General features: G+C 40.7%; 2 protein-coding genes across 4 annotated transcripts in view; one reads left to right on the top strand and one right to left on the bottom strand.

Moving 5' to 3' along the window:
• cast (calpastatin) overlaps positions 1 to 15,463 on the top strand; it is a 31,957-nt gene extending 16,494 nt beyond the window's left edge. For 2 of the 3 annotated variants that reach the window (XM_085776086.1, XM_085776087.1), the window contains 26 exons: positions 4,186 to 4,230; positions 5,444 to 5,482; positions 6,335 to 6,412; positions 6,568 to 6,738; positions 6,967 to 7,017; positions 7,108 to 7,212; positions 7,333 to 7,449; positions 7,547 to 7,660; positions 7,759 to 7,881; positions 8,722 to 8,769; positions 8,877 to 8,981; positions 9,107 to 9,223; positions 9,369 to 9,482; positions 9,774 to 9,887; positions 10,070 to 10,150; positions 10,304 to 10,408; positions 10,543 to 10,872; positions 11,490 to 11,597; positions 11,704 to 11,811; positions 11,898 to 11,990; positions 12,275 to 12,319; positions 12,404 to 12,541; positions 12,729 to 12,809; positions 13,372 to 13,401; positions 13,690 to 13,796; positions 13,892 to 15,463. In XM_085776086.1, coding sequence (XP_085632212.1) covers positions 4,186 to 4,230; positions 5,444 to 5,482; positions 6,335 to 6,412; positions 6,568 to 6,738; positions 6,967 to 7,017; positions 7,108 to 7,212; positions 7,333 to 7,449; positions 7,547 to 7,660; positions 7,759 to 7,881; positions 8,722 to 8,769; positions 8,877 to 8,981; positions 9,107 to 9,223; positions 9,369 to 9,482; positions 9,774 to 9,887; positions 10,070 to 10,150; positions 10,304 to 10,408; positions 10,543 to 10,872; positions 11,490 to 11,597; positions 11,704 to 11,811; positions 11,898 to 11,990; positions 12,275 to 12,319; positions 12,404 to 12,541; positions 12,729 to 12,809; positions 13,372 to 13,401; positions 13,690 to 13,788 — 2,559 coding nt within the window. In that variant the 3' untranslated portion in view covers positions 13,789 to 13,796; positions 13,892 to 15,463. Of the gene's footprint in view, positions 1 to 2,959; positions 3,086 to 3,673; positions 3,800 to 4,185; positions 4,231 to 4,313; positions 4,413 to 4,538; positions 4,620 to 5,443; positions 5,483 to 6,334; positions 6,413 to 6,567; positions 6,739 to 6,966; positions 7,018 to 7,107; positions 7,213 to 7,332; positions 7,450 to 7,546; positions 7,661 to 7,758; positions 7,882 to 8,721; positions 8,770 to 8,876; positions 8,982 to 9,106; positions 9,224 to 9,368; positions 9,483 to 9,773; positions 9,888 to 10,069; positions 10,151 to 10,303; positions 10,409 to 10,542; positions 10,873 to 11,489; positions 11,598 to 11,703; positions 11,812 to 11,897; positions 11,991 to 12,274; positions 12,320 to 12,403; positions 12,542 to 12,728; positions 12,810 to 13,371; positions 13,402 to 13,689; positions 13,797 to 13,891 lie in introns of all 3 variants that reach the window. The other variant, XM_085776084.1, reaches the window with a different exon arrangement.
• A 672-nt stretch (positions 15,464 to 16,135) lies between these two features.
• Positions 16,136 to 18,336, bottom strand: cd8a (CD8a molecule). The gene is made up of 6 exons (XM_085776088.1): positions 17,981 to 18,336; positions 17,510 to 17,830; positions 17,314 to 17,412; positions 17,057 to 17,161; positions 16,742 to 16,781; positions 16,136 to 16,265 (listed from the first exon to the last, which is right to left on the bottom strand). The coding sequence occupies exons 1-6, from the start codon at positions 18,027 to 18,029 to the stop codon at positions 16,214 to 16,216; spliced, it is 666 nt and encodes a 221-aa protein (XP_085632214.1). The 5' UTR covers positions 18,030 to 18,336; the 3' UTR covers positions 16,136 to 16,213.
• Positions 18,337 to 23,047: the final 4,711 nt, after the last annotated feature.

A 23,047-nucleotide genomic window follows, 5' to 3' on the forward strand; every position in this document is an offset into this window, starting at 1 on the left:
AATGATGTCATCATGGACAAAGTGCTGATCGGTTGCTTTTTCTTGTTTTAACCTGAGTAGCATTTTAATTATGACCATGTAACTGTTTTAGCTTTTATTGATTGATTTTTACCACTTGGTCACCTTTCAGATACTCAAAACTCCCAATTGATAATTAATCCGTCATCCTGAATGTGATATCAGCTGTCTTTATAGTTGGGGCTCTGTTCCTGTCTCTAAGACTGCGGATAAAATACTGCCCATCAGCTTGTGTCAGCAGTTCAACAGCACAATTTTAAATCACACCACCAAATTCATGTGATCTGTTTGGTGACTGTATCATTCATTGTGAGTTTTTTTGTTCTCTTTTTTTAATGCAGCATTTCTGACTGATAAGCTGACTCTCAGACTCATGTCAGGGCTTCCTTCATGTAGACTTGTAATCAGTGTAATGAATGGAAAGAGAAAGTTACAGTACTATACTGTACTTAATTTTAAACCATGCAAAGTTTGCTTTAAATGGGCTAAAACATGAAAAAGCACCTGTATTTAAACCTTAACTGATCACTGGTCAGATCAGCCTTAGTCTTAAATCATACAGTATATCATATCATTGCACCACAGTGAGTCAGTGACAGATCTGACCAGTGACCAGTGCACATTTTCTCCTGCTCTGTTGTCACTCACGCTGTTAAACTTTTATTTATTTATTCAACATTTATTTACCCAGGCAAGCAATTCAGAACAAATTCTTATTTACAAGTGCAGCCTGAACTACTGCTCCACACATATCTATGAGAGGCCGTTTAGGAAATAATTCACATTTGCTCTCACATGTTGCATCATACTCTCTTACAAACACTAGTATAGTCACGCACACATACTATCATACTCTCTCACATACACTACTATAGTCACGCACACTTACTACTATAGTTACACACACACACACTTACTATCATACTCTCTCACAAACACTACTATAGTCACACACACTTACTATCATACTCTCTCACATACACTACTATAGTCACACACACTTACTATCATACTCTCTTACATACACTACTATAGTCACACACACTTACTACTATAGTTACACACACTTACTATCATACTCTCTCACAAACACTACTATAGTCACACACACTTACTACTATAGTTACACACACTTACTATCATACTCTCTCACAAACACTACTATAGTCACACACACTTACTACTATAGTTACACACACTTACTATCATACTCTCTTACATACACTACTATAGTCACACACACTTACTACTATAGTTACACACACTTACTATCATACTCTCTTACATACACTACTATAGTCACACACACTTACTACTATAGTTACACACACTATCATACTCTCTTACATACACTACTATAGTCACACACACTTACTACTATAGTCACACACACTTACTATCATACTCTCTTACATACACTACTATAGTCACACACACTTACTACTATAGTCACACACACTTACTACTATAGTTACACACACTTACTATCATACTCTCTCACAAACACTACTATAGTCACACACACACACACACTTACTATCATACTCTCTCACACATACTATTATACTCTCTTACACACACTACTATACTCTCTTACACACACTATTATACTCTCTTACACACACTATACTCATACACACACACACTATGTGAGAGAGTTTAGTGGTGTGTGTGCATGAGTATACTGGTGTGTGTGAAAGAGTATAGTAGTGTGTGTGAGAGAGTTTGATTGAAACGGAAGTGAGTTTAAATTTCCAGTTTCTGATTGGTTCTTTGCAACACCGCCGGAACTAGGAAGTAAATTCAGTTACGTGTTTTTTGTTGTTTTTTTTTACGTTGATCCATTCGATTGTTTTCCACCGTATAAAAATGTAGCCTAATCATATCTACAATATTCACAGAATTGAGGGATGAAGCAGTTATTATCCCCATTATGTTGGAGTGTATTAGTGATCAGACGTGACCGAAACATGGTGTTGTGATTCAGCCGCCTGCTCAGGGCCCATCACCGCCTGACGGCGGGGGACGAGCCGGGCTTGGTTCACTGGTCTCGGGAGACAACTGCCTGCTACCGGAGGCTCCGCTGCAGCGGAGATCCGACGACGCACACGGGGCGGCTGGGTTTTGCTGCTCTCCGCCGTCCTGGTGCACCACAGTTATCAAGACTGAGACCCGCATCAGCCGAAGCAGACGTGCTGTGACACGACACAGTGTTTCCCGAGACCCAGACCTCCGTAGTGGCCAGAGCGCGGCACAGTCCCGAGACCAGCGGAGCAAGCTGGGCGACCGAGTCTCAGCTCTTTCTCCGCCGTCAGTCGGTGCCAATCCAACCCACTCGCCATAGCCAGTTATCTGCTCTGGCCACTACGGAGGTCTGGGTCTCGGGAAACACTGTGTCGTGTCACAGCACGTCTGCTTCGGCTGAGTAGTAGTAGTACTAGTAGTAGTAATAGTAGTAGTAGTAGTAAGTGTGTGTGACTATAGTAGTGTATGTAAGAGAGTATGATAGTAAGTGTGTGTAACTATAGTAGTAAGTGTGTGTGACTATAGTAGTGTTTGTGAGAGAGTATGATAGTAAGTGTGTGTAACTATAGTAGTAAGTGTGTGTGACTATAGTAGTGTATGTGAGAGAGTATGATAGTAAGTGTGTGTGACTATAGTAGTGTTTGTGAGAGAGTATGATAGTAAGTGTGTGTGTGTAACTATAGTAGTAAGTGTGCGTGACTATAGTAGTGTATGTGAGAGAGTATGATAGTATGTGTGCGTGACTATACTAGTGTTTGTAAGAGAGTATGATGCAACATGTGAGAGCAAATGTGAATTATTTCCTAAACGGCCTCTCATACATATCTCTTCAGTATGTCTACTGCTTTAGCAGCGCAGTGTATCCTGTCATGTCATCCTTGTGTTTGTGAGTAATCATTTGGCAACATGTTTGTAGACTGCTGCACCTGTCTCCCAAGTCAAAACCGCAGCTCCTTCTGCTGCTGGAACAGCTGCAGCTGCTGGTACGGCAGCGACCACTGCTGTGACCAAACCTAAAGGGTCGCCCAAAGACACAGCCAAGGTAGACTCAACAGCTGCACCCGCTGTGAGGTGCACCTTCTGCAGCTTGCTTCTGTCACTTGCTTTATTTCTTTTTTTTGCTGCGATGTCTTTGAGTCGCAGAGTCTTATCAGGATTTGTCGCAGCTGTTTCCTGAAGACACCCAAATACTTGCTGTGTGGACCTTTCTTGCTTCAGGAGTTTCTTTGCAAACAAGCGGCTGCTTTGGCCTTCCTTTTTAACTTCTACTTTCAAGATGACCTGTTGGGAAATATAAAGGACTCTTGTTCTGTACTCTACGGCTCTTTGCACTTCGTGCCTGTGCTTGTTATTGTATTTGCTCCAAGTGCACTTACAACACAACACGTTCATCAGAGATCTGAGTCAGCCAGAGGGAACAAATGAAGAGGAGAGGCCAACAGCTCACTAGCTCTAAACTAATGACTCATCAGTAACCAAGATGGTGGAGGCTTTCTTCTGCTGAGCTCAGTTACTTGCTTCCCTGTCTTTTATTTCTTTATTTGGATGTATATTCTGACTTATTCTGACCTATGATTTAACTTGACAATGCACTTGGCCAATAATAGATTCAAATTGGTTTATATTTTAGAGTACCGCTGGCATCACAACAGTCAAAGCTGAAGCAACTAAAGTTGATACCACTAAATCTTCAATGGCTGCGGCTGGAAATGTGTCTGTGCAGGGGAAAAAAGAAGTCAAACCGTCACAGACGAAGGTAGATGAACCTGAACTAAACCAGGGTGGAGGCTCTCTGACACTTTTGTCCTCTGTGTTTCTGTAGAGGATTAATGGGTGTGATGGAAGACTGTCATGGTGCTCACTGTCCCTCCTCTGTCCCCTCTCTTTCTGGGTTTAAGAAAGAGGAACTTTTCTTTTCTGTTCATTTTCTTGGGTTTCAAGAACTTATCAAATCTCATGTTTCCACTTTTTTTTTCCTGTGGTGACATCATTATTGTTATCATTAGCTTTGTCTCTTTTACATTGATCTATTTATTAATGTTCAAATTTATTTTTACTCCAGGCTTTGACTGATCCCTGCACGCTAACAAGGTTTATTGTGTTTTTTATTTAATATAAACTGATTCTGGATTTGTTTTACAGGTGCAGGTGGAGGTTCCTTCCCCTGCAGCTAAAGCAGCCAAAGAGGTAAAGACTTGCAAAAGCATTATGGGATTGCTCTGAATAGCATGTTGCTTGCTCCCGTGTGCTGACTTGTGCTGCATGCGCAGGCACCTGCGGCGGATCCGTTCGATGCCCTGGCCAGCAGCCTCCCATCCGCTGATCCTGTCCCCCCACGGCCTGTATTCACTGGGCCAGAGGTCACAGAGGTACAGCAATGCTACACTGTGCATGCACTTAATGTGCGCACACGTATATAAACCGCGCAGGTATGTGATTGTGCTGAGCCGAAGCATGGACCTGGTGTGAATAAACGTGTGTTGCATGTATCACAGCATGGCGCCACCTCTGAAAAGGCTCAGAAGTGTGGAGAAAGAGACGACACGCTGCCTCCAGGCTACAGATTTGAAGACATGGTCAGTCAGTGTGCCCCCCCCTCCTCATCGCCTGTGAAAATGTGTTTTTTTGTCGTCCCATTGTTCTCAGACTTCACTGTCAACTGCTTATCCTGGCTGTGAAAACTATGCACAGTGAGGTCTTTGAATCATACAGAGCAGTGGGCAAGTTTTAAAACGCCATTCACCGATGATCTCAAGTACACTGCCCATCCAAAAAAAGGGTCACACACTCTAATTGTGAGTGAGTGCATTCACTGTGGCATCATTTTTGATAAGCTTCTGCAACGTCACAGCATTTATTTCCATCCAGAGTTGCATTCATTTTTCAAAGATTTTCAATTGGGTTAAGGTCTAGACTCTGTGGTCACATTGAACCACATTTCTTCCTTGAAGATGATGGTTCTCCATTATCCTTCTAGTTTTTAATAATGCGTTAATAACCCAATTTTAGTCTTAGCAATCTTCTTAGATGCTTTATTTGCTTGATGCCAATAATTTGACCCTTCTGAAACAGATTAACATATTTTCTACAACCACAGGATCTTCCAACATGGTTGCTTAAGAAATGAGACTGCTAGGGTTAAATCATCCATGTAGTAATGATCCAATCAGAGGTCTTTCCAATTAGCTTAGTTAAATCCAGGAGGTGACTTTTTATTTGGACGGGCAGTGTATCATATGAGCAGTAACACGAGAAAATCTCAAGTTAGACATCCTGGACACAGAAAACAACAGCTATATGCATGGCCCGCCACCAGCAGGCCCATTTGTTTACTCGCTGATTCATGTCAACATTAGATTTCTTTTTTTCCTCCGGTCTAAAACGAACCTTTGTTTTCTAGCCTCCAGTTCCCGCAGATGCTAAACCCAAGGATGTTCCTGTAAGTGAAGCTTTCACAACTCACACTTATTAGTCACACTCACAGCCGCCTGCATTCAGCTCATTGTGCTCCAGATACATTTCAGACAGAGGCCCATTCGTTTCCACCATTAACAGCAAATGAAACATACACTCACATTACACTCATACAGGAAGCTCTGTTTCCACTCTTGTGATGTGCTGGTTCCTCTAGAGTGGGGAATGTAACACTGCAGAACACACGACAAGACCCACCTTCTCTGTTCGAACTCGTTGGCTCTTGTCTAACCAAACCCAAAACACTCGAGTGTGTGCATGACCACACACATATACATGAATGCACTGACACATCTGTTGCATGCTTTGATATCCACCCATATGTAGGTTAGTATTTACTCAGCCCCAACACACCCACATTTGCATCATAGCCAACACCCACTTTGTCATCTTGCCCAACAAGAGAGTCTCCTTTTTGTTCTGTGTGTCATTATCCATTTCCACCTTGATACTTCCCTCCAGTGTGAGTGTGGTGATTTAAGTTTCTACATGTATCATATTGCTAAATATCAAATGCTAAATTTACACAGTTTTATGTGTCTGATGTGTCTTTTTAGACTGTTTATTTGTGTTTTTTTCTGTTTCCATGGAATGCTAAGGGTGTGTCTGTACTTTTCCTTCCCTATTGGTACATGCAGTCTGGTTTGCATTATTTTGCCCCTTTGTTTGCCTTTTAACTTGGCTGCACATGCCCTCTAGTGGAGATTCATGTGGCTGATCGAGAGCATAATGTGGAGTAATCAGCTGGTCTATTTTAAGAACTGGTTTTGAGTTGTAATCTGGTGTTTAGTTTTTTTCTTTTTTCGTCCAATCTCAGAAACCACTGAGCACAGACGAGGCCCTGGATTCACTCTCAGCTGGATTCATGACCTCCACTACACCCAAGCACCAAGAGGTCAGAGCCCTAAGGCAGAAATGTGTGGCATGTAGCACTCGGTTGTCTGTCCAGCCTCTATTTTTACATCACATGTTCCCTCATAGCAGCAAAAGCATATGTTTTTCTTGTTTTAAAAGTCTAACAAATCCTCATCTTCTTTTTTTCCCACATAGAAGAAAGGCCATGTTGACAGTGTCGCTGCCTCATCTGCTGGCCCTGCTAACTTTGCACCACCTCCTGTAAAAGTTGTGTGTCCCGCTCCTCCTGCCGATAAGAAAGCCAAGATGGAGAAAGCCTCAGCTGATTTCTCTCTGGAGGCCGGACTTCCTTCACTCTCTGCTTCGGTACGTTCATGCACGCGTATCACAGCTGGTCGGATATCTGTGATAAAATTTACAGAAACACTTTTCTGCAAAATTATTGAGACATGGATGGGGCCAATGAGTTATTACATGATGCATTTAATCTAAGTTAAGTATTTTACTACTGAAGTAGTTGCAGTTTTACTCTTAACCTATTGTCATCATGTTGCATGAATCTGTAATAAATTCTGTCTCTGTTTTCTGTTGTAGAAGTCGGTTCCTCCTGTGGCCGTGTGTCCTGCTGCTCCCTTGGATAAGAAGGTGGAGAAAATTGCTCTGAAACCTTTTAACTTTCTCCTCTTCTTATTTCTGGGGCTAGATATTAATTTCTGCTCTTGTCCTTTCCCTCAGAGTGACCCCTTGTCTGGAGATGCTCTCAGCGCTCTTGGTGACTTGTTGCCAGCAGCTCTCCCAAAACCTGAATCTCCCAAACTCAGACCTGAGGACATCGTCTCGGTACGGTACACAAATGCTCACTGACATAGAAATCCTCCTGCTGCAGACAAATCTGCTGTTCACAGAAGTGTGTTCTCACCAGATGACGCCTCATTTCCTTCCCTTCTACTGTTTTCACAGGAGGGCAAACACAAGAAGGAGAAGGGTGTGCTCGTAGGAGAGAGGGAGGACACACTTCCTCCAGAGTACAGGTTTAACAAGGAGGAACTCATGAAACTGGATCCTCCTAAACCTGAGGTGAGACAGGTTCACTTCTAAGTTTAACAATCATGTTAAAACACAGAATTACTTATTGTCTCTCTTCCATGTCCCTCCTCTCTCTCTCCTCCTGTAGCCCAGCATGGGAACTGGTGAGGCTCTGGACCTTTTGTCTGGAGACTTCATGTCCTCTTCAAAAGCTCCTGCAGTCCAGGCTCCTGTTGTCACGCCCTCAGCTCTTCCTCCACAGGTACACTGTGGATCTATAACTGGAAAACAGAGACAAATCAATATAAGCAACGATAAATCCAATATCTCATCTAATGGCATCTGTGTTGCTTGTTGTAGAAAACCCCTGCAGTCCCCCCTGCGGCTGTGTGTCCCGCTGCTCCTGCTGATAAGAAAGCCAAGATGGCGAAAGCCTCAGACGACTTCTCTCTGGAGGCCGGACTGTCAGCTTCTACTGCCACGGTACAGTGCTGCTTTGCCTGTCAATGCTCCACCTGTGTTAGGTTTTGTTCTGCTGTAGATGTATGCATACGTCAAATCAGTCAGTCAGATCTGCATATACCATCATACACACACACAACTCACTCTTAACAATGGTAGCATGATCTGTCATTTCCATTAACAGCAGAATGAGTGTCTATGATGCACATTTTCAAAATATAAGCAAATAATAGAGAGTACGGTCACAGTGGTGCAGTGGTTAGTGCCGTCAGCAAGAAGGCTGTAGATTTAAAACCTGCCCTCTGACTGAGGCCTTTATGTGTGGAGTTTGCACGTTCTCCAGGTGATCTGGCTTCCTCCCACAGGACAAAGACATGAAGCTTTAAATTAAATGGTGGCTCCACATTGTCCATAGGTGTAAATTTTAAGTGTGAAAGGTTGTTTTGTTTTTATGTGTTAGCCCTGTAATAAACTGGCGATCTGTCCCGGGTGTACACCAATGTCAACAGGGACTGCCTTCAACTCTCCCCTGTGATCCTAAAAGAAAAAATTGTTTGCTAATGAATTAATACACTAGGCTACAGGCTAAACGGTGTTGGGAACTTTAATTTGAATAGTCTGACAGCCATCTTTCCATTAGTTTCACCAGGTTTCTCATTCATTGCAGCTGTTATAATCACTTCATGATCTCATATTGAAGCCCACATGGCTCCTTACCAACTTTACAGTGAGCTGACTGAAGTTAGAAAACATCTCACACAGGAATGACACTGCTTCCTAAAGTGATCACTGAGGTGCAAATCTTCAGGTCATTTAGGTTATTACCATTCATTTTTATGTCGTCTGTTTTATGTGTTGTAGAAGGTTCAGTCCTCTGCAGCCCCCCCTGCTGTTAAGAAAGCTGATCAGGTGAGATGGAGATTCACAGATTTAATTTTCTTTATTTTCCATTACTTAAGTTAATGTATCATAAAATGACAGATCAGTAAAGCACAGTGTCTTGTCCTTTTCTTCAGGGTCTCTCTCTGTCTGGAGATGCTCTCAGTGCTCTTGGCGACATGTTGCCAGAAGCTGCACCAAAACCTGAATCCCCCAAACTCAGGCCTGAGGACATCGTCTCGGTACGGGACACAAACACTCACTGGTGTTGAAATCCTCCTGCTGCTGCTGCAGGCAAATCTGTTATTCACAGGAGTGTATTCTAACCAGACCGTGCCTTATCTCCTCCTCTTTTCTCTTTTCACAGGAGGGCAAACACAAGAAGGAGAAGGGTGTGTTTGTAGGAGAGAGGGAGGACACACTTCCTCCAGAGTACAGGTTTAATAAGGAGGAACTCATGAAGCTGGATCCTCCGAAACCTGAGGTGAGAGATTGGGACACGTTCACTTCAAAGCTTTTAAAATGACACTGTGTTGGTGTTTTTGCTCTTTCACATGGTTGAGAAATGTGACATAAATACATCAATAAATGCATGATATTGATTGATCCTCCCCTCTCTCCTCCTGCAGCCCACCATGGACACTGGTGATGCTCTGGACATTTTGTCTGGAGACTTCATGTCTTCCTCAAAAGCTCCTGCAGTCCAGGCTCCTGTTGTCACCCCCTCAGCTCCTCCTGCACAGGTAGGATCTGCCAAAACCAACCACAGTTCATGCAATATATTGTTTTATTTTCAAATTAAACATGAATGATTGTAGGATTTGGTGCTCTGGATAAAGGAAAGACAGAATGGAGCCAGGCTACAGTTTCCTCTCCTTTACAGTCTTTTTGCCAAGCTAAGCTAGCCGTCTCTTAGTTTCATATTGGACATACAGTAGTGGCGTCAATCCTGTTGTCTAACTCTATTTTAACATTTTCTCTCTGACAGCGTGAGCTCTGTGTTAACACTAACTGCTGTTGTCCCACTTCTCCAGAGCAAAGTAGAGGATTTGTCAGCTCTGGATTTACTCGCTGGAGACTTTGTGGCTTCAACTAAAGCCTCTGGGGTTCATGCACCCGTCCCTCCTCCCACCAAGAAGGTACCAGAGGTAAAGCTCCAGCTGTGAATGTCTCTGTGTTTGTAAATATCTGAACCATTTTGTCCTGTAGTATACATCCCCCTGCCAGGTTAGAGGAATACATCGGAAAATATTTGTTTCTACCCTGACCCGTGTGTGTCATTCCTTGCATCAGTCCACATGTCTCATTGTATGTCCCTGTGTCTCTGCAGAGAACAGTCTGTCCTCTGGAAAAAGCCAACACAATTGATGTCATCTCTTTTAAGCCAGAAGAAAGACCCAGCCTTAAGAAGGTAAATGTGTCGATTACTTTACCTCCTTCTGTGTAGTATTGTCTTTAGGGCTTTGATTAATGTATTTTTCTCTGTATTTCAGAGAACCTTGAAACCTTGAACTTACTATCAAAACTACCACAGCTAAATTACAACATCCTGTTCTCTCCTCAGGGTGACTCCTTGTCTGGAGATGCTTTCAGCGCTCTTGGCGACATGTTGCCAGCAGCTCTCCCAAAACCCGAATCTCCCAAACTCAGACCTGAGGACATCGTCTCGGTACGGGACACTCAATCCCTCTCCAACATACATCATACATATCTAACACCCTGTCAGATTATCTTTTGTTTTTGACCATAGGTGTAAATTAATTGTATTTTTCTAAGTTTGGGGTTTTCTTTTGCTTTTCATAGGAGGGCAAACACAAGAAGGAGAAGGGTGTGTTTGTAGGAGAGAGGGAGGACACACTTCCTCCAGAGTACAGGTTCAATAAGGAGGAACTCATGAAGCTGGATCCTCCGAAGCCTGAGGTGAGACTGGGACACATTCACCTACAGTATAGTATAAGCAAAACAAACTTGTTAAAGCACAGAGTTCTTCATCACTGTCCCTCCTCTCTCCTCCTGCAGCCCACCATGGACACTGGTGATGCTCTGGACATTTTGTCTGGAGACTTCATGACCTCCTCAAAAGCTCCTGCAGTCAAGGCTCCAGTCGTCACTCCCTCAGCTCCTCCTGCACAGGTACTACACCGTGGATCTGTCGAAGCAATATTAAAAGAGAATTGCCGTTTTTTTTACAATCTGGACCTTATTATTATCAGGACCTAGCATAAAATACGATCATTTACTCACCCAGATAACTTTGGTGTCATTACTAGTCGTTCCGACGAAATTGGATCCAACCAAGTGCCGTGTATATCCATATAATGCGAGTCTACAGGGCAGCGGCATGCAGCCTCTAAATAACAGATTATCATCCAGGTCAGAGGTTAGTAGGTCAACCTACAGACCCCAGTTGTTGATAACAGCTAACCCCGGACTCAGAGGGGAATAGCACTAGCATATCATAACAAAATATTGGTGAAATGAACAAGTTTCGCGGCAGATAATGTGTTATTTAGAGGCTGCATTGAGCTGCCCCGTGTTCTCGCATTATACGGATATACGCGGCTCTCAGCTGGATCTAATTTCATCAGAACGACTTGTAATGACACTAAAGTTATCTGGGTGAGTAAATGACCATATTTTATGCCAGAAATAAGGTCCAGATAAGGTCCAGAAAAAACGGCAATTCCCCTTTAACATAATATTCTCTAACAAATGGAGATTTTACACATCTCTTTCTGTGCCTTCCTCAGTCGTCTGCAGACTTTGCTCTGGACGCCTTGGCTGGAGACTTTGTTTCCTCCAGTGCTGCTCCGACAGTGAAATCTGCTGCCTTCGTTCCCACAGAAACTCAACCAGAGGTAAACACACACACACACACACACACTTAGCACTGCCCCCACCTTTTTCAACTACAAAGACTCTTCAAAATCCTCATAATCTTTTTTTTTTTTAATCTACACTCAGCTGGAAGCAGGAGCAGACAACGCCCTGGACGCTCTGTCAGACACCTTGAAGGATATTGCACCAGCCCCTCAGCCTGTCCCAGTGGTTCCTGCCAAAGACATGGTCAAGGTAGCCAACGCAAGAGTGAATATTTATAGTGTCGTCGTCCTCCTCAGCAGAAACTTCAGCTGAACTGATTTGTTTTATTGCTGCAGGAGAAAAAGATCGCTGAGGAGAGGCTGATTAAGATGGGAGAGAGAGACGACTCACTGCCACCAGAGTACCAGCCCACTGAGGAGGATCTGAAGGTGAAACTGACCTCTATGTTTGTGTACATACTCTGTGTGATCATTATTATTATTACAATATGTGACAGATGTTATACTTCTGTTGTTCCTATAATGTTAAATAAGAGACATTTATTTGGTTTGTTAATTTCTGATTAAATAACATTCAAATTAAAGATATTACTCTTTGTTGAAGAGTTAAATATAAGTAAATGATGTTTACTTTGGCCATGTTTGTTTAGATATGATGCTCATTTGTTCATTTCTTTACTGTGCATCTAATGTTCATCCATTTCATTTTAAAGAAAATGGCAGAAGCAAAGGCAAAGGCAGCTGCAGCACCCAAGGAGGTGAGTCCATCTCAGAATAATATAAAGATAAAAAGGCAGAATATGCAGATTGTGTTTAATTCCCTGTCTACTTTGGCCCTGTAGAAGACCATGGATGATTTAACAGCCCTGGATCTGCTGTCCAGCGATTTCTCTGCTGCTCCTAAGCCGGCTGCACCAGCTGCATCGTCTGCAGCCACAACGAAGCTGCAACCTCCTGTGCTGGACTCAGAGCCCCTGAAGGTAGCACAGAAACCAAACTGCAGTAACACATGGGGCCAATAGCTGAGCCTAATTTTACCAGAATATTAACAAATTTAAGTTAAAAGTTGGACATTGTTCCACAAAAACATTTCTGACTGTTGTTATTTCAGTACATGAACTGATTATGTGCTGATCATGTTTTGTTTTGTTTTGTTTTGTCTCTTAGCCAATGGCTGGTCCTGCTCTGGACTCCCTGTCTGGCACTCTTCTCCCAGATGCCATCAAGTCTAAATCAGACAAATCAAAGGTAAAAAGAACATCTGTGTGAGATCAAGATTCCTCCGTCAGTTCACAATATTTATTACTCTTTCAGCTTTATTTGATAAAAGCAGAAGAGTAACTGAAGACCAAATCAGATTTCTAAAAATTATACTTCAGAAATGTTTATCGAATGACTTTTGTCTATTCTGAATCAAACAGCACACATTGTTTCAGATAATCATCATCAATGATCTTCAGTGCAATCACTTCAAAATGTGTCTCACAAGGTTTCTATTCACCTGCTCTGGCGTAAAATGTAAGAGTTTTGAAGCTGTAAGAAATTTTATGAATAGCTTTTGCAAGTTGGAGCAAGTCTCCACAGGCCCAGATCTAAAACTCTGCTGAGCCTGACATTTAATATTAACAATCTGTTACTAATAGCAGCTCATAAAGTACATTATGTTACTGCTGTAAAAGACTTTTAGTTACCTTTGTCACATGGCGCCCTCTATAGGCCGTTTTACGAGCATCTCCTGTATCAGTGATCACCACCTCGCCACAGCAACGTGGAGCTGTTGAGCTTAACCAAGGTGTCAACTTTGTTACAGGGCAAGAGCAAGTCAAAGTCAAAGTCAAAAGTAAGAAAATGACCTGCTGCATGACCATATATATATAAATCTGTGCTTATAACTGAACCAAAGCCCAAAAAACAAAAAAAACAAAAGTGGTGGATGGAGCTGATCTGCTCCTGCTGCCTGCAGCTGCATGGGACGCGCTCTCTCCTCTCTCTGCTTCGCCTCATGTCAACTTCCTCAAATAATGACCACATCAAAATCTGTATAATTATAATTAGTGCATGCAAAAGTCCTGCTGCTTCAGTTCTTTTATGTATTTTTTTTTTTTTAAACTTAAATCTTGTGTTTCAGAAACACCATGCAGATGAGCCGTCTGCCGCTGACCAGCTATCAGCTCAGCTAAGCTCAGACGTTGTGCCAACATCTACAAAGAAGGGAGGGAAGAGCTAGACCACTTGGTGAGGTTCACCGTCAACATTTTCATAGTTTCACCTGAAAAAACAAAGTGAGGATAAATGTCCACACACTTCCACTGACGGTGTACGTGGCATCTGTTGTCGCAGGTGCAGTTTGTCCACGAGGCCACGGGGACGCGTCAGTGAGGGAGCTGCTCTCCGGAAAATTATTTTGTTTTTTCTAGATTGTCAAGAATGTATACTGGATGAAAGACGAACCTAGACATGCCCTTAACACCTGCTCAACAAAACACACACACACACACACACATAAACACACACACATGCATAAATACACAGACACACACACACATCTGCGCACAGCACCTTTCTCGTTCGGTTTTACACGCATTCAAGAATGAGGAGCTTTCGTTTTCTCTCTTTGAAGAAAACGAAAAGAAGACTTTTTAAAATGAGATGGATGTAAAGAATGATCTATGAACAGACAAAGAATCGATGCAAACTGAGAAAGAGAAAGGAAAGTTAAGACATGTTAAAAAAGAAAAGAAACTGTTGTTGTTGTTGTGCTGAGAGTGCTAAAGAGAGGAAGGTGTTGCTCATCAGAGTCGTGTCTGTACATCTCAGCTGACAGTTTCTATTTTTTCCCAAAGATACACTAGGCTAATATCACAACACACCTGTGGCGTAACCCTGCCGGTGCTGTGACGTTGGTTGGAGCGGTGGCGACTGTCGAGCTTGCGTGGGAGCAGTACGGAGTGGGTGTATAGTATCGGGGCTGTTTGTGCAATCTTGATGTCAGATGCCTTTAAGACACTAGTGTACAGCTTAGTTTGCTTTTATTTTGGACAGCACATAGTTTACATTTATTGAATTAAGTGGAGGATGGATTTCCAGGAGGTGTTCAGCTTCATTCAGTATCCGAGAGCTTCTTGCAAACGCCTTTTACTTTCTGTAGAGAAATATCTGTCAAGAGAAGGGTCTTTTTTTTTATTATGTATTTGGCCTTGTAGAGAAAAAGATTACGGCGTCCAGAAGTGCACTTAGTGAACCAAGGTGGTTACAAGCTTTGTAAACTGGCCTTTTGTATAATGTAAAAAAAAAAAAAAAAAAAAGTTTTTTTGCTCTATATAAGACAACACTGTATAATTAACAAAAAAGCTTTTAAACTGTAAAGTCAAATCACTATAATTTTCCCCGAGGTTTTTTTCATCATGTCAAAGGTTGTGTGTGGGTGTGAGTCAAGAGATATGAGAGATATTTTAGATGTGGGAAAACAAATGCAATAAAAGAAATGTAAAAATTAGAATGGTGTAGTTGTTATATGAGAGTCTGGTTTCTACAAACAAGAAACCGCGTAAAATATATAAATATATAACATTAACCACAATATCAAATCAATAGACACTATTTTCTTACAGGTGCAAGGGAAATGTGTTTGTATTAAAGTGAACAGGGGCAGAATCTCCTCAGAGTATTTTTCTCTTCTCCCGACTTGGTGGTTTTTCACTGTGCTCACAGCTGTAGCAGCCCACTTCCTCTAGACGTGGGGGGATTACAACAAAAACAAATATGTCTTTCGCTCAAACTTTATATTTTTGTGCCATGACCCTGAATGACTGATGGGGGTATGCAAGTGAGTGGGTTTGATGTGTTAAAAAAAAAAAAGAATTAAAAAGAAACATAAATAAAGAGAAATACAATTCATTTAAGCCGAGAGAGAATGATTGTCTACATTTTACTTTTTTATTTCATTCTATTTATACATTTTTTGCAAAAAAAAATCACATAGTGGGATCATTCTGAAATATACTGTACATAGCGATTTGCTTATCTTTGCTTTGATACTTGAAGAGATGAGAAATGCTATTTTGAAGAAAAACAGCAACAAAAGCCTGAATATTGTAGAAAAGGATTTAAAAAATACTGCATGGTGTAACGTTAAGCAGAGTAAATAGCTTTCTTAACTGCTGTTATTTAAGGTTAAATCACAAAACCCAGTTCAACAGCACAGTAACTACGTTCAGATGTCTAAAAAGGAAAGAAAATCATTGTTAGAAGCAGCATAACTATAAATGAAATCTATACAAAAGCAAAATAAAGTAAAAACATTCTCAGGTTTCAAAAAAAAGGGAAATAAACATGTCAGAATAGTGAAGTTTAATATTCTTGGTTTCTATTTGGTTTCCATTCCGTTTTCTGCATCTATCGAGATTTCACTGGGACTGAACAAACACAGCATCAATGTCGGATCATGTTATTTCATTACAAGAGTTTGCACTTAATGTTGGCAATGAAAAGCTTCATGCAGTATTTGATGTACTGAACACTTGAACAAACTTTAAACAAACTTTAGATGTTCTCCCATGAACAGCGAGAATATATTAGGTCACCAATTATCAAATTGTCATAAAACTGTAAATGAGATGAAGAATTATGTCTCTGCTGTGGAACGACTGCTTTTAAACGTATCTGTCGGCCATCATCGGCTGTTTTCCAGGAGCCGTCCGTGGCCTGCAGATTCAGAAATAATGTAATTAACAGATTATTTCAGTGACTCAGCACAGTAATCACAATGAATGTAAAATGTAAATATGGCCGTAGCTGCACTGAGGTCAGTTTCTCAAAGAGGAATTCAATTTTGATATTGGAATAAAACAATTTAAAATACATCTTTAAAAAAAAAGGATTTAAATTCTGTGTAATCGTAATTATTAATTACAGATTTTGTTATAAGTCATTCAATTTCTGTCAAATTTCTTTGAACAAAACTGCTTTATTTAAAGCTATATTCATATATAGAGAGAGTTATAGCAAATTTAAAAATATTATTTGTAATATTACTAATACTAATGATTACAATAATTACAAAAAAAAAACACCTTGATTTTAATGTCTGAGCTGAGGGAGAAGGGTTTGAACTAATGACCTTTGGCTACGGCCCCAATTTGAACAACCGCATTGACTAATGAGATTAATAAGTATCTTACTTTCTCTTGTAATGGTGCGGGCATCGCCGTGTCCTTGTATCTGCAGCCAAAGCAGAGGTATTATTTAAAAAAAAACTCATGCAAATCATGACACACACATCACAGCAGAGTCAACAAGATAAAAAAAAAATATATAAACTCAATCACAAAAGAAGAAGGAGAAACAAATGTCAGGGAGGAAATGTAGAATTCAACCCAGCAGGTTTCAGCTTTACTGACTGCATCCTCATCATCTCACATCACTCAACAACACTGTCACATAAATGAAGTAGAGGAGGCTTTTTCTTTCAGCTTCGAGCTCTGGGATGAACTTACGATTGCAGTAAACGGTGACGATGATGAGGAGCACGAGGAGAAGGCCGCAGCCGCCGGCCAGTGGACCCAGGATGATAGTAGAGCAGAACAGGGCGCTTTTCTCCCCTGAGACGAGACGACAACTCATTTAACACCTTTTTTCTACCGTCAAAGAAGCTCTACATAGAAAACACTGTAGTTTGGACTCAGTTACACTGTAAAAGAAGAAAAAATAAAAGTGTTGAAGTTCTGCTGCACTGTTAAAAATGAACATTTACCTTTACTGTTGTTGTTTCCACAAAGACAGGGCTTGGTCGTTGCCACTATACTTCGGTTGGTAGTGACGACCTGTGGTGGTTTTGTCGTAGGTTCAACTTCTATTTTTTTTTTTTTTTTTAAGAAAAAGGAAAAATATCAGAGTTGGTGAAAAGTTTCCATCATGTCATGAGATGAGACTTTTAAAGCCAAACTCACTTCCTCTCAGCCGGGTTGTTGGTCCAAACTGCAGTGTATTGCTGACAATTATGGCACAGCTGTAGACACCGCTGTCAGTGGCTTTTTTGAAAGATTTCAATGTGAGAATATTTTTGTTCATATTTTGATCACTGAATTTTCCAGGGAGGGTACCAGCACGCTTTAATTTGCCATCTTTGTCAAAAGATGTAATGAACTCCATGCCTGATTTATCCAGAACTCGAAACCACATGACCGTTGAGGCCAATTGAGGAAACTTGCATGTAATGTCAACATCGTCGTCCTCGTTTACTACTTTGTCTTCAGCTCTTGAGGCCATTTCTAAAAGACGTGATAAAATAAAAGCATTAGTAGGCTGTACTTCACCTATCTGTTTTCAAATATCAATGAGCAAATGGACACAATAGCCTTTCAAAACTGTCTCATGGCGGTGAATAGATTTTTTAAAAGTAAAATTAAGGTTCAACTTACTTTGACAAATCACCAGAATCGCCAGAATCCAAATCCATTTTTGTGCCATTTTAATGTCGCAGAGCGGCAAAAGTTACAGAGCAGGTCTTTGTGGAGCTTGTTGGGGGCTGTGTAACAGAGATAATTCGGTGAGATATCACACCACGCCCCACCTGTAACCTTCTTCTCTGCTGTGTCAAATGGGATCATTGCAGCAGCGCGTTGCAGAGGCCTCCTGCAGCACCGTCGTGGTCTGCAACAAGTTTTTGAAGTGGAGCCCACCGATGTGCACTTACACTCCTCTGCCTCTGGTTTGAAGCATCGAACTGTTTTCATCCACAGTCTACAGTACTGACACACAAACGCAGCACCGCACAGTATGTAGGCTGAAGAGGATGAGGCATAGGCTATGGGGAAGTGTAAAAACAGCAAACAGAGCAGTATAATTATCTGTGTGTGTGAGCAGAACACGACACAACCTAATGGTGCATTCAATTCTCCATGTTTAAATGTAGATATAAATGTGTCCTGCACTGCTGTGTTGTTACCTTTGACCTCCTTCCTGTTTGTAATGTGACAACAGGATTTAATGTTCTACAATACTATATGTAGGATTGAGCTGCCAAAGTGAGTTAGTGTGATAGAAATACGATAACACAAAGTCCTTTTAACACCACACTCTCTCTGTTGCACGGAAACTGAGCGCGTGTTTTGTGAGTGTGCCCGGAAGTTGTTTTGGTGTAACAAGAAGCACCTGAAACAACCACAGCAACAGGCCATGTTGATGAACTTTGAAGAGCCCAGAAGCCTCTTCAAGAGACCCAACACAACAACACACATCATACCACACGGTGTGATCGGGTCAAAGGCTTCACTGTAACACCGGCAGCAACTGATTCAAACTGTGGGTCAAAGGTCATTACGTTAATTATGAATCAAAAATGAATGAACGAACATGTCTAAAATGAAAGAAATATAGATATATAAGTATCATCAAATCATAATATGCACAAGTTTGAAAAAGGAGTAGGAGGAGATATGCACTTTTTAAAATTCCCACCCCTTTCTACTCCACATGGTTTATATATACAGTGTATATATATATATATATATCTACTACATACATATCCATATCAATATATATGTAAATTGTAAAGTGTTTTGAGACCATGTTGCATGGTGATTATACACTTTAAAGGGATAGTTCAACATTTTTGGCAAATTCGCCCATTGCCATAATTCCCATAGTCATAGGGATAGGTGAATTACCTTTAATTGTCGGTGTATGTTGTTTTGAGATCTGCGGGCAGAGATGCGAGCTGCTCAGCGAACACAATGGAGGTGAATGGTACAGACAGTAGTCCCCTGTCCCTCATCAAACTAATAAATACACACACACACAAAAAAACTAATAAATAAATAATCATGTATAATTATGTAACATTAGGACAGACAAAGCAAATACTCAGAACTACTTGCGCTTTTGAAATCACTCCGCCCAGCAGCCGTGTCTGGAATGTAGTTCCGGCTGCATTTGCCTCGAAAACAACCCTGTCTCGTAATGTTACTGTACATGATTATTTCATTCATATCATGGTGAATGTGCAGGTCACAACTTCTCCACAAGAGTGTTTTGGAGCTGTTGGATTGTGTATTTGATGAGTTTGATGAGGGATAGGATACTGTTTCTACTGTGAGCTGAGCAGCTCGCATCTCTGCCCCACGCGTCTCTCCCCCCCAATGGGCGAATTTGCCAAAATGTTGAACTATCCCTTTAAATATGATTATATTATATATATTATTATATTATTTATTTATTGATATACTACATTAATATCCATATCAATAAACATATATACTACATCTATAAAAATAAAACATATTTTCAAAAGAGCAAACAAATAAACTAGGCATTAAAAGTAATTTGCCTTAACATGTTATGATGCTCTCTTCAACAGCCCAAGTTGCTTTTGCCTTCAGAACTTCTTAAAATTCTTTGCTAATGTGTTTCTTTATTTCTGCCATTCACTCTGGGCTGGTTTCTTTAAAGTGTTAACATATTGTATTTTAAGATTCTGTTAATTCATTGAAATAAACCTGTTGAATTATAGAATTACCTCTCATAATGACAGATTTAAAGAGCTGCATCTGTGCTGCACTGCACGTCTCACTACATCACACACTGCTGACAACCGGCACCACATGTCTGCAGCACGGTGAACATTTTGAACAACTAGATGGCAGTAAAAGCAGGATTTGTTGCCCTTTCGCCATGCACAGAAACAATAAAACACTGAATCATTACACAACACATTTCCAAAAACCTGATTGACCGGGGCTCAACCTTTAATGTGTGTTTGGCACGAGTGGCCGTCACCTCAACAATGTCACAGCAGGTGTTTGTAGACACTGAGAGCTGAAAAAAAAGAAAACAACAGAGTTAATGGAAAACACCTGCTGTGACATCAGAGGATGGGGCGGGTGGGGGGCTATATGTGTTTGTGACATCACAGAGCAGCAGCTCAACATCTCACACTGATCTTCTGCTCACAGCCGGAGGAGTCATGGTCTAAAACGTCAAGTCAAATTTTTTGGTCATTTTTTGTTGTTTTGTCTATATATGTGAACACAACTATATAGGACCTGGGTCTTCGAAGTCATAGCAACAATTAAACATCACATCACGTGTGTGTCACTTGATATGAAATCTGTTGTAGGAAGTAAAACTTCCTTCACAGCGGTGGCTATGGCGCAACTCAGGACTCGTCTCATTTCCTGTTCAGTGGTGGAAAGTAAATGCACCGATTTAGTAATGGGCAATACTAGCTGACATTTGCCTCTGCTATGGTGGGCGATTTGTCTGTTCCACTGGTGGGTGGAGACGAGGAGAAAAGACAAAGAGAAACAAACAGAGAGAGGGAGTGATTGTAATAACACAGAGAGAGAGAGGAGGAGACGGGGTTGTGTTTCATTAAGCTCCACTGGGGAACATTGTGTTATTCCCTCAAAACGCAGATGCTTTTCCATAAACTTTAACATTGATTTCTGTGTTTCATAAACTACTTTGACATTTATTGCAGATGAAAGCCTGATGGAAACCAGGTTACTTTCAGGTTTTGTGTCATTTTCAGTAATCAGGGGATTCTGTTGATGCTCGGTCTCAGAGGGGAGACCCAGTCAAAACGCTCTCAGTCAGCCCACTTCACCTTTCCATACCTCTGTTTCACACTGACTCACTCACAAACACACACACCTGCATGGGCTTCCCTGTCTTAGTCACACAGGGGGTATCCAACCTGAAACTCGAATGGGAGTCTGTGTGAGTGTGTGAGTGTGTTGGTGTGTGTGCAATGTAGTGGGTGACCAGGGAAAGCCGGTGCATGAGAGAGTCCCCTGCACATTAACTTTGCCTGACATTTAAACGCAGTCAGGAAAGACGTCTTTACCTACACAAAAAAAGAAATAGCAGCATCTTATACAGGAGCAGATGAGCATCAGTGCTTCTTCACCAGTCTGCTTCTCTTCACCAGTCACTGCTGTACTGGCCGCTTCGGGCTTTGTGGGATATGAAGCTGTGAAAAGGAAACCAAGAGCAACTAGAGGTGTAAGTAGAAATGGAGGAAGCATGTATGCGATGCCTGAACTCACTTGTTCATCATTTGGTGTGTTACTGTAGCAGGACTTCCTGTTGGGACTGTGTATGTGGGATTGGAAAATAATCTTCGTGTTTCAATTTACATTTTTATTTCTGGCGTTTACAAAGAAACCTGGAATCATTTGGACAAATATGTAAATTTATATCTAATATGCAGAGGTCACTGTTCCATGGTACATAGGGTTTATATACAGTATGTATTAGGTGATCGTCCTACAGTTCAAATTGTGTGTGTGTGACACAGATTTGACCTGTAGAAATATACGACTCTCACAGAAAAGTCTGTAAAAACTTGACGAGACATATTACACAGTATGTTGTCTGTGTGGTATTTGTATGATCTCACTCCGGTGCATTTACATCTCAAACATTTACATGTTTGAAAATTGATATTTTTACAATTCTGTCTGTATGTGTACGTTCACTTGTTACATGATTTAAACATCATGGTTTTATATGTAAAATCATTGTATGTGTGTGTAATGTGTGTGTGTGTGTGTGATCAGTTATGTGCGGCACGTTGTCTGTAACAGGTAGAACTCACTCATGAATATGTTTACACCATCTCACAAGGAGAACGTTGGTCGTAGTGCTTTTTAATGCACTTTACATGTACCGGTAGTCTAAATATGTGCCTACAACTGAATTTACAAAAAGACACTTGTTAGGTCAAGAATAAATGAGATATTTTAGTTTTGTTTGTTTGTTTAGTTTAGATGTATGAGTATGTATTATATATATATACTGCCCCATGTTTTTTGTGTAATAATTTCAGATGAAATCAAAGAGAAATTAAAGTTACAATATGCATTTTTTTTTACAAGAATCTAATTAGCAAAATCTGTATTAATTACATTTTAAAATAAAAACATAGCAACATACATATACAATGGTATAGAATATACATATATACATATATACATTTACATATAGAAATAAAATAGCATTTCTGTCTAAAGCTTTAGATAATGACTAAAATGTATTCATATTTCGGGTGTAGTGATGTCTTTGGTTTGATTGTTAAACGCAATAATCTAAATTCACACCAACGGTTTAAAAAGTATATAGTGTATAGTTAATATGATCTTTACATATTAATGTATTTATGTACTTTGTTTTTACAGTTCACTGCTGTTGGATTTTTACAATAGAAACATCAGACGACCCTCTGCTCTGCTGACATGTGCATTCACTGTTTCCTGGAACTGATAAATGTGATTACATTATTTCCTGAATCGTCTACAAAGAATCGTAACTCTGAACCGTTTATACCTGTTTATTATTAATATGTAGGCTAGCTAAACTAAATTACAACATTTCTGGAATAAATGCTGCATTTGTAAAAGTTGTGCTGTTCAGTTTTCTTAGAGTTTCGTAGAGTTTATTTGGCAGCTGAATGAAACACAGGACCATCCTGCTTGATCGTACATGTG

Source organism: Trachurus japonicus, chromosome 5, assembly GCF_045865225.1.
Source record: "Trachurus japonicus isolate A0001 chromosome 5, Traja_1.0".
Taxonomy (NCBI): Eukaryota; Metazoa; Chordata; class Actinopteri; order Carangiformes; family Carangidae; genus Trachurus; species Trachurus japonicus.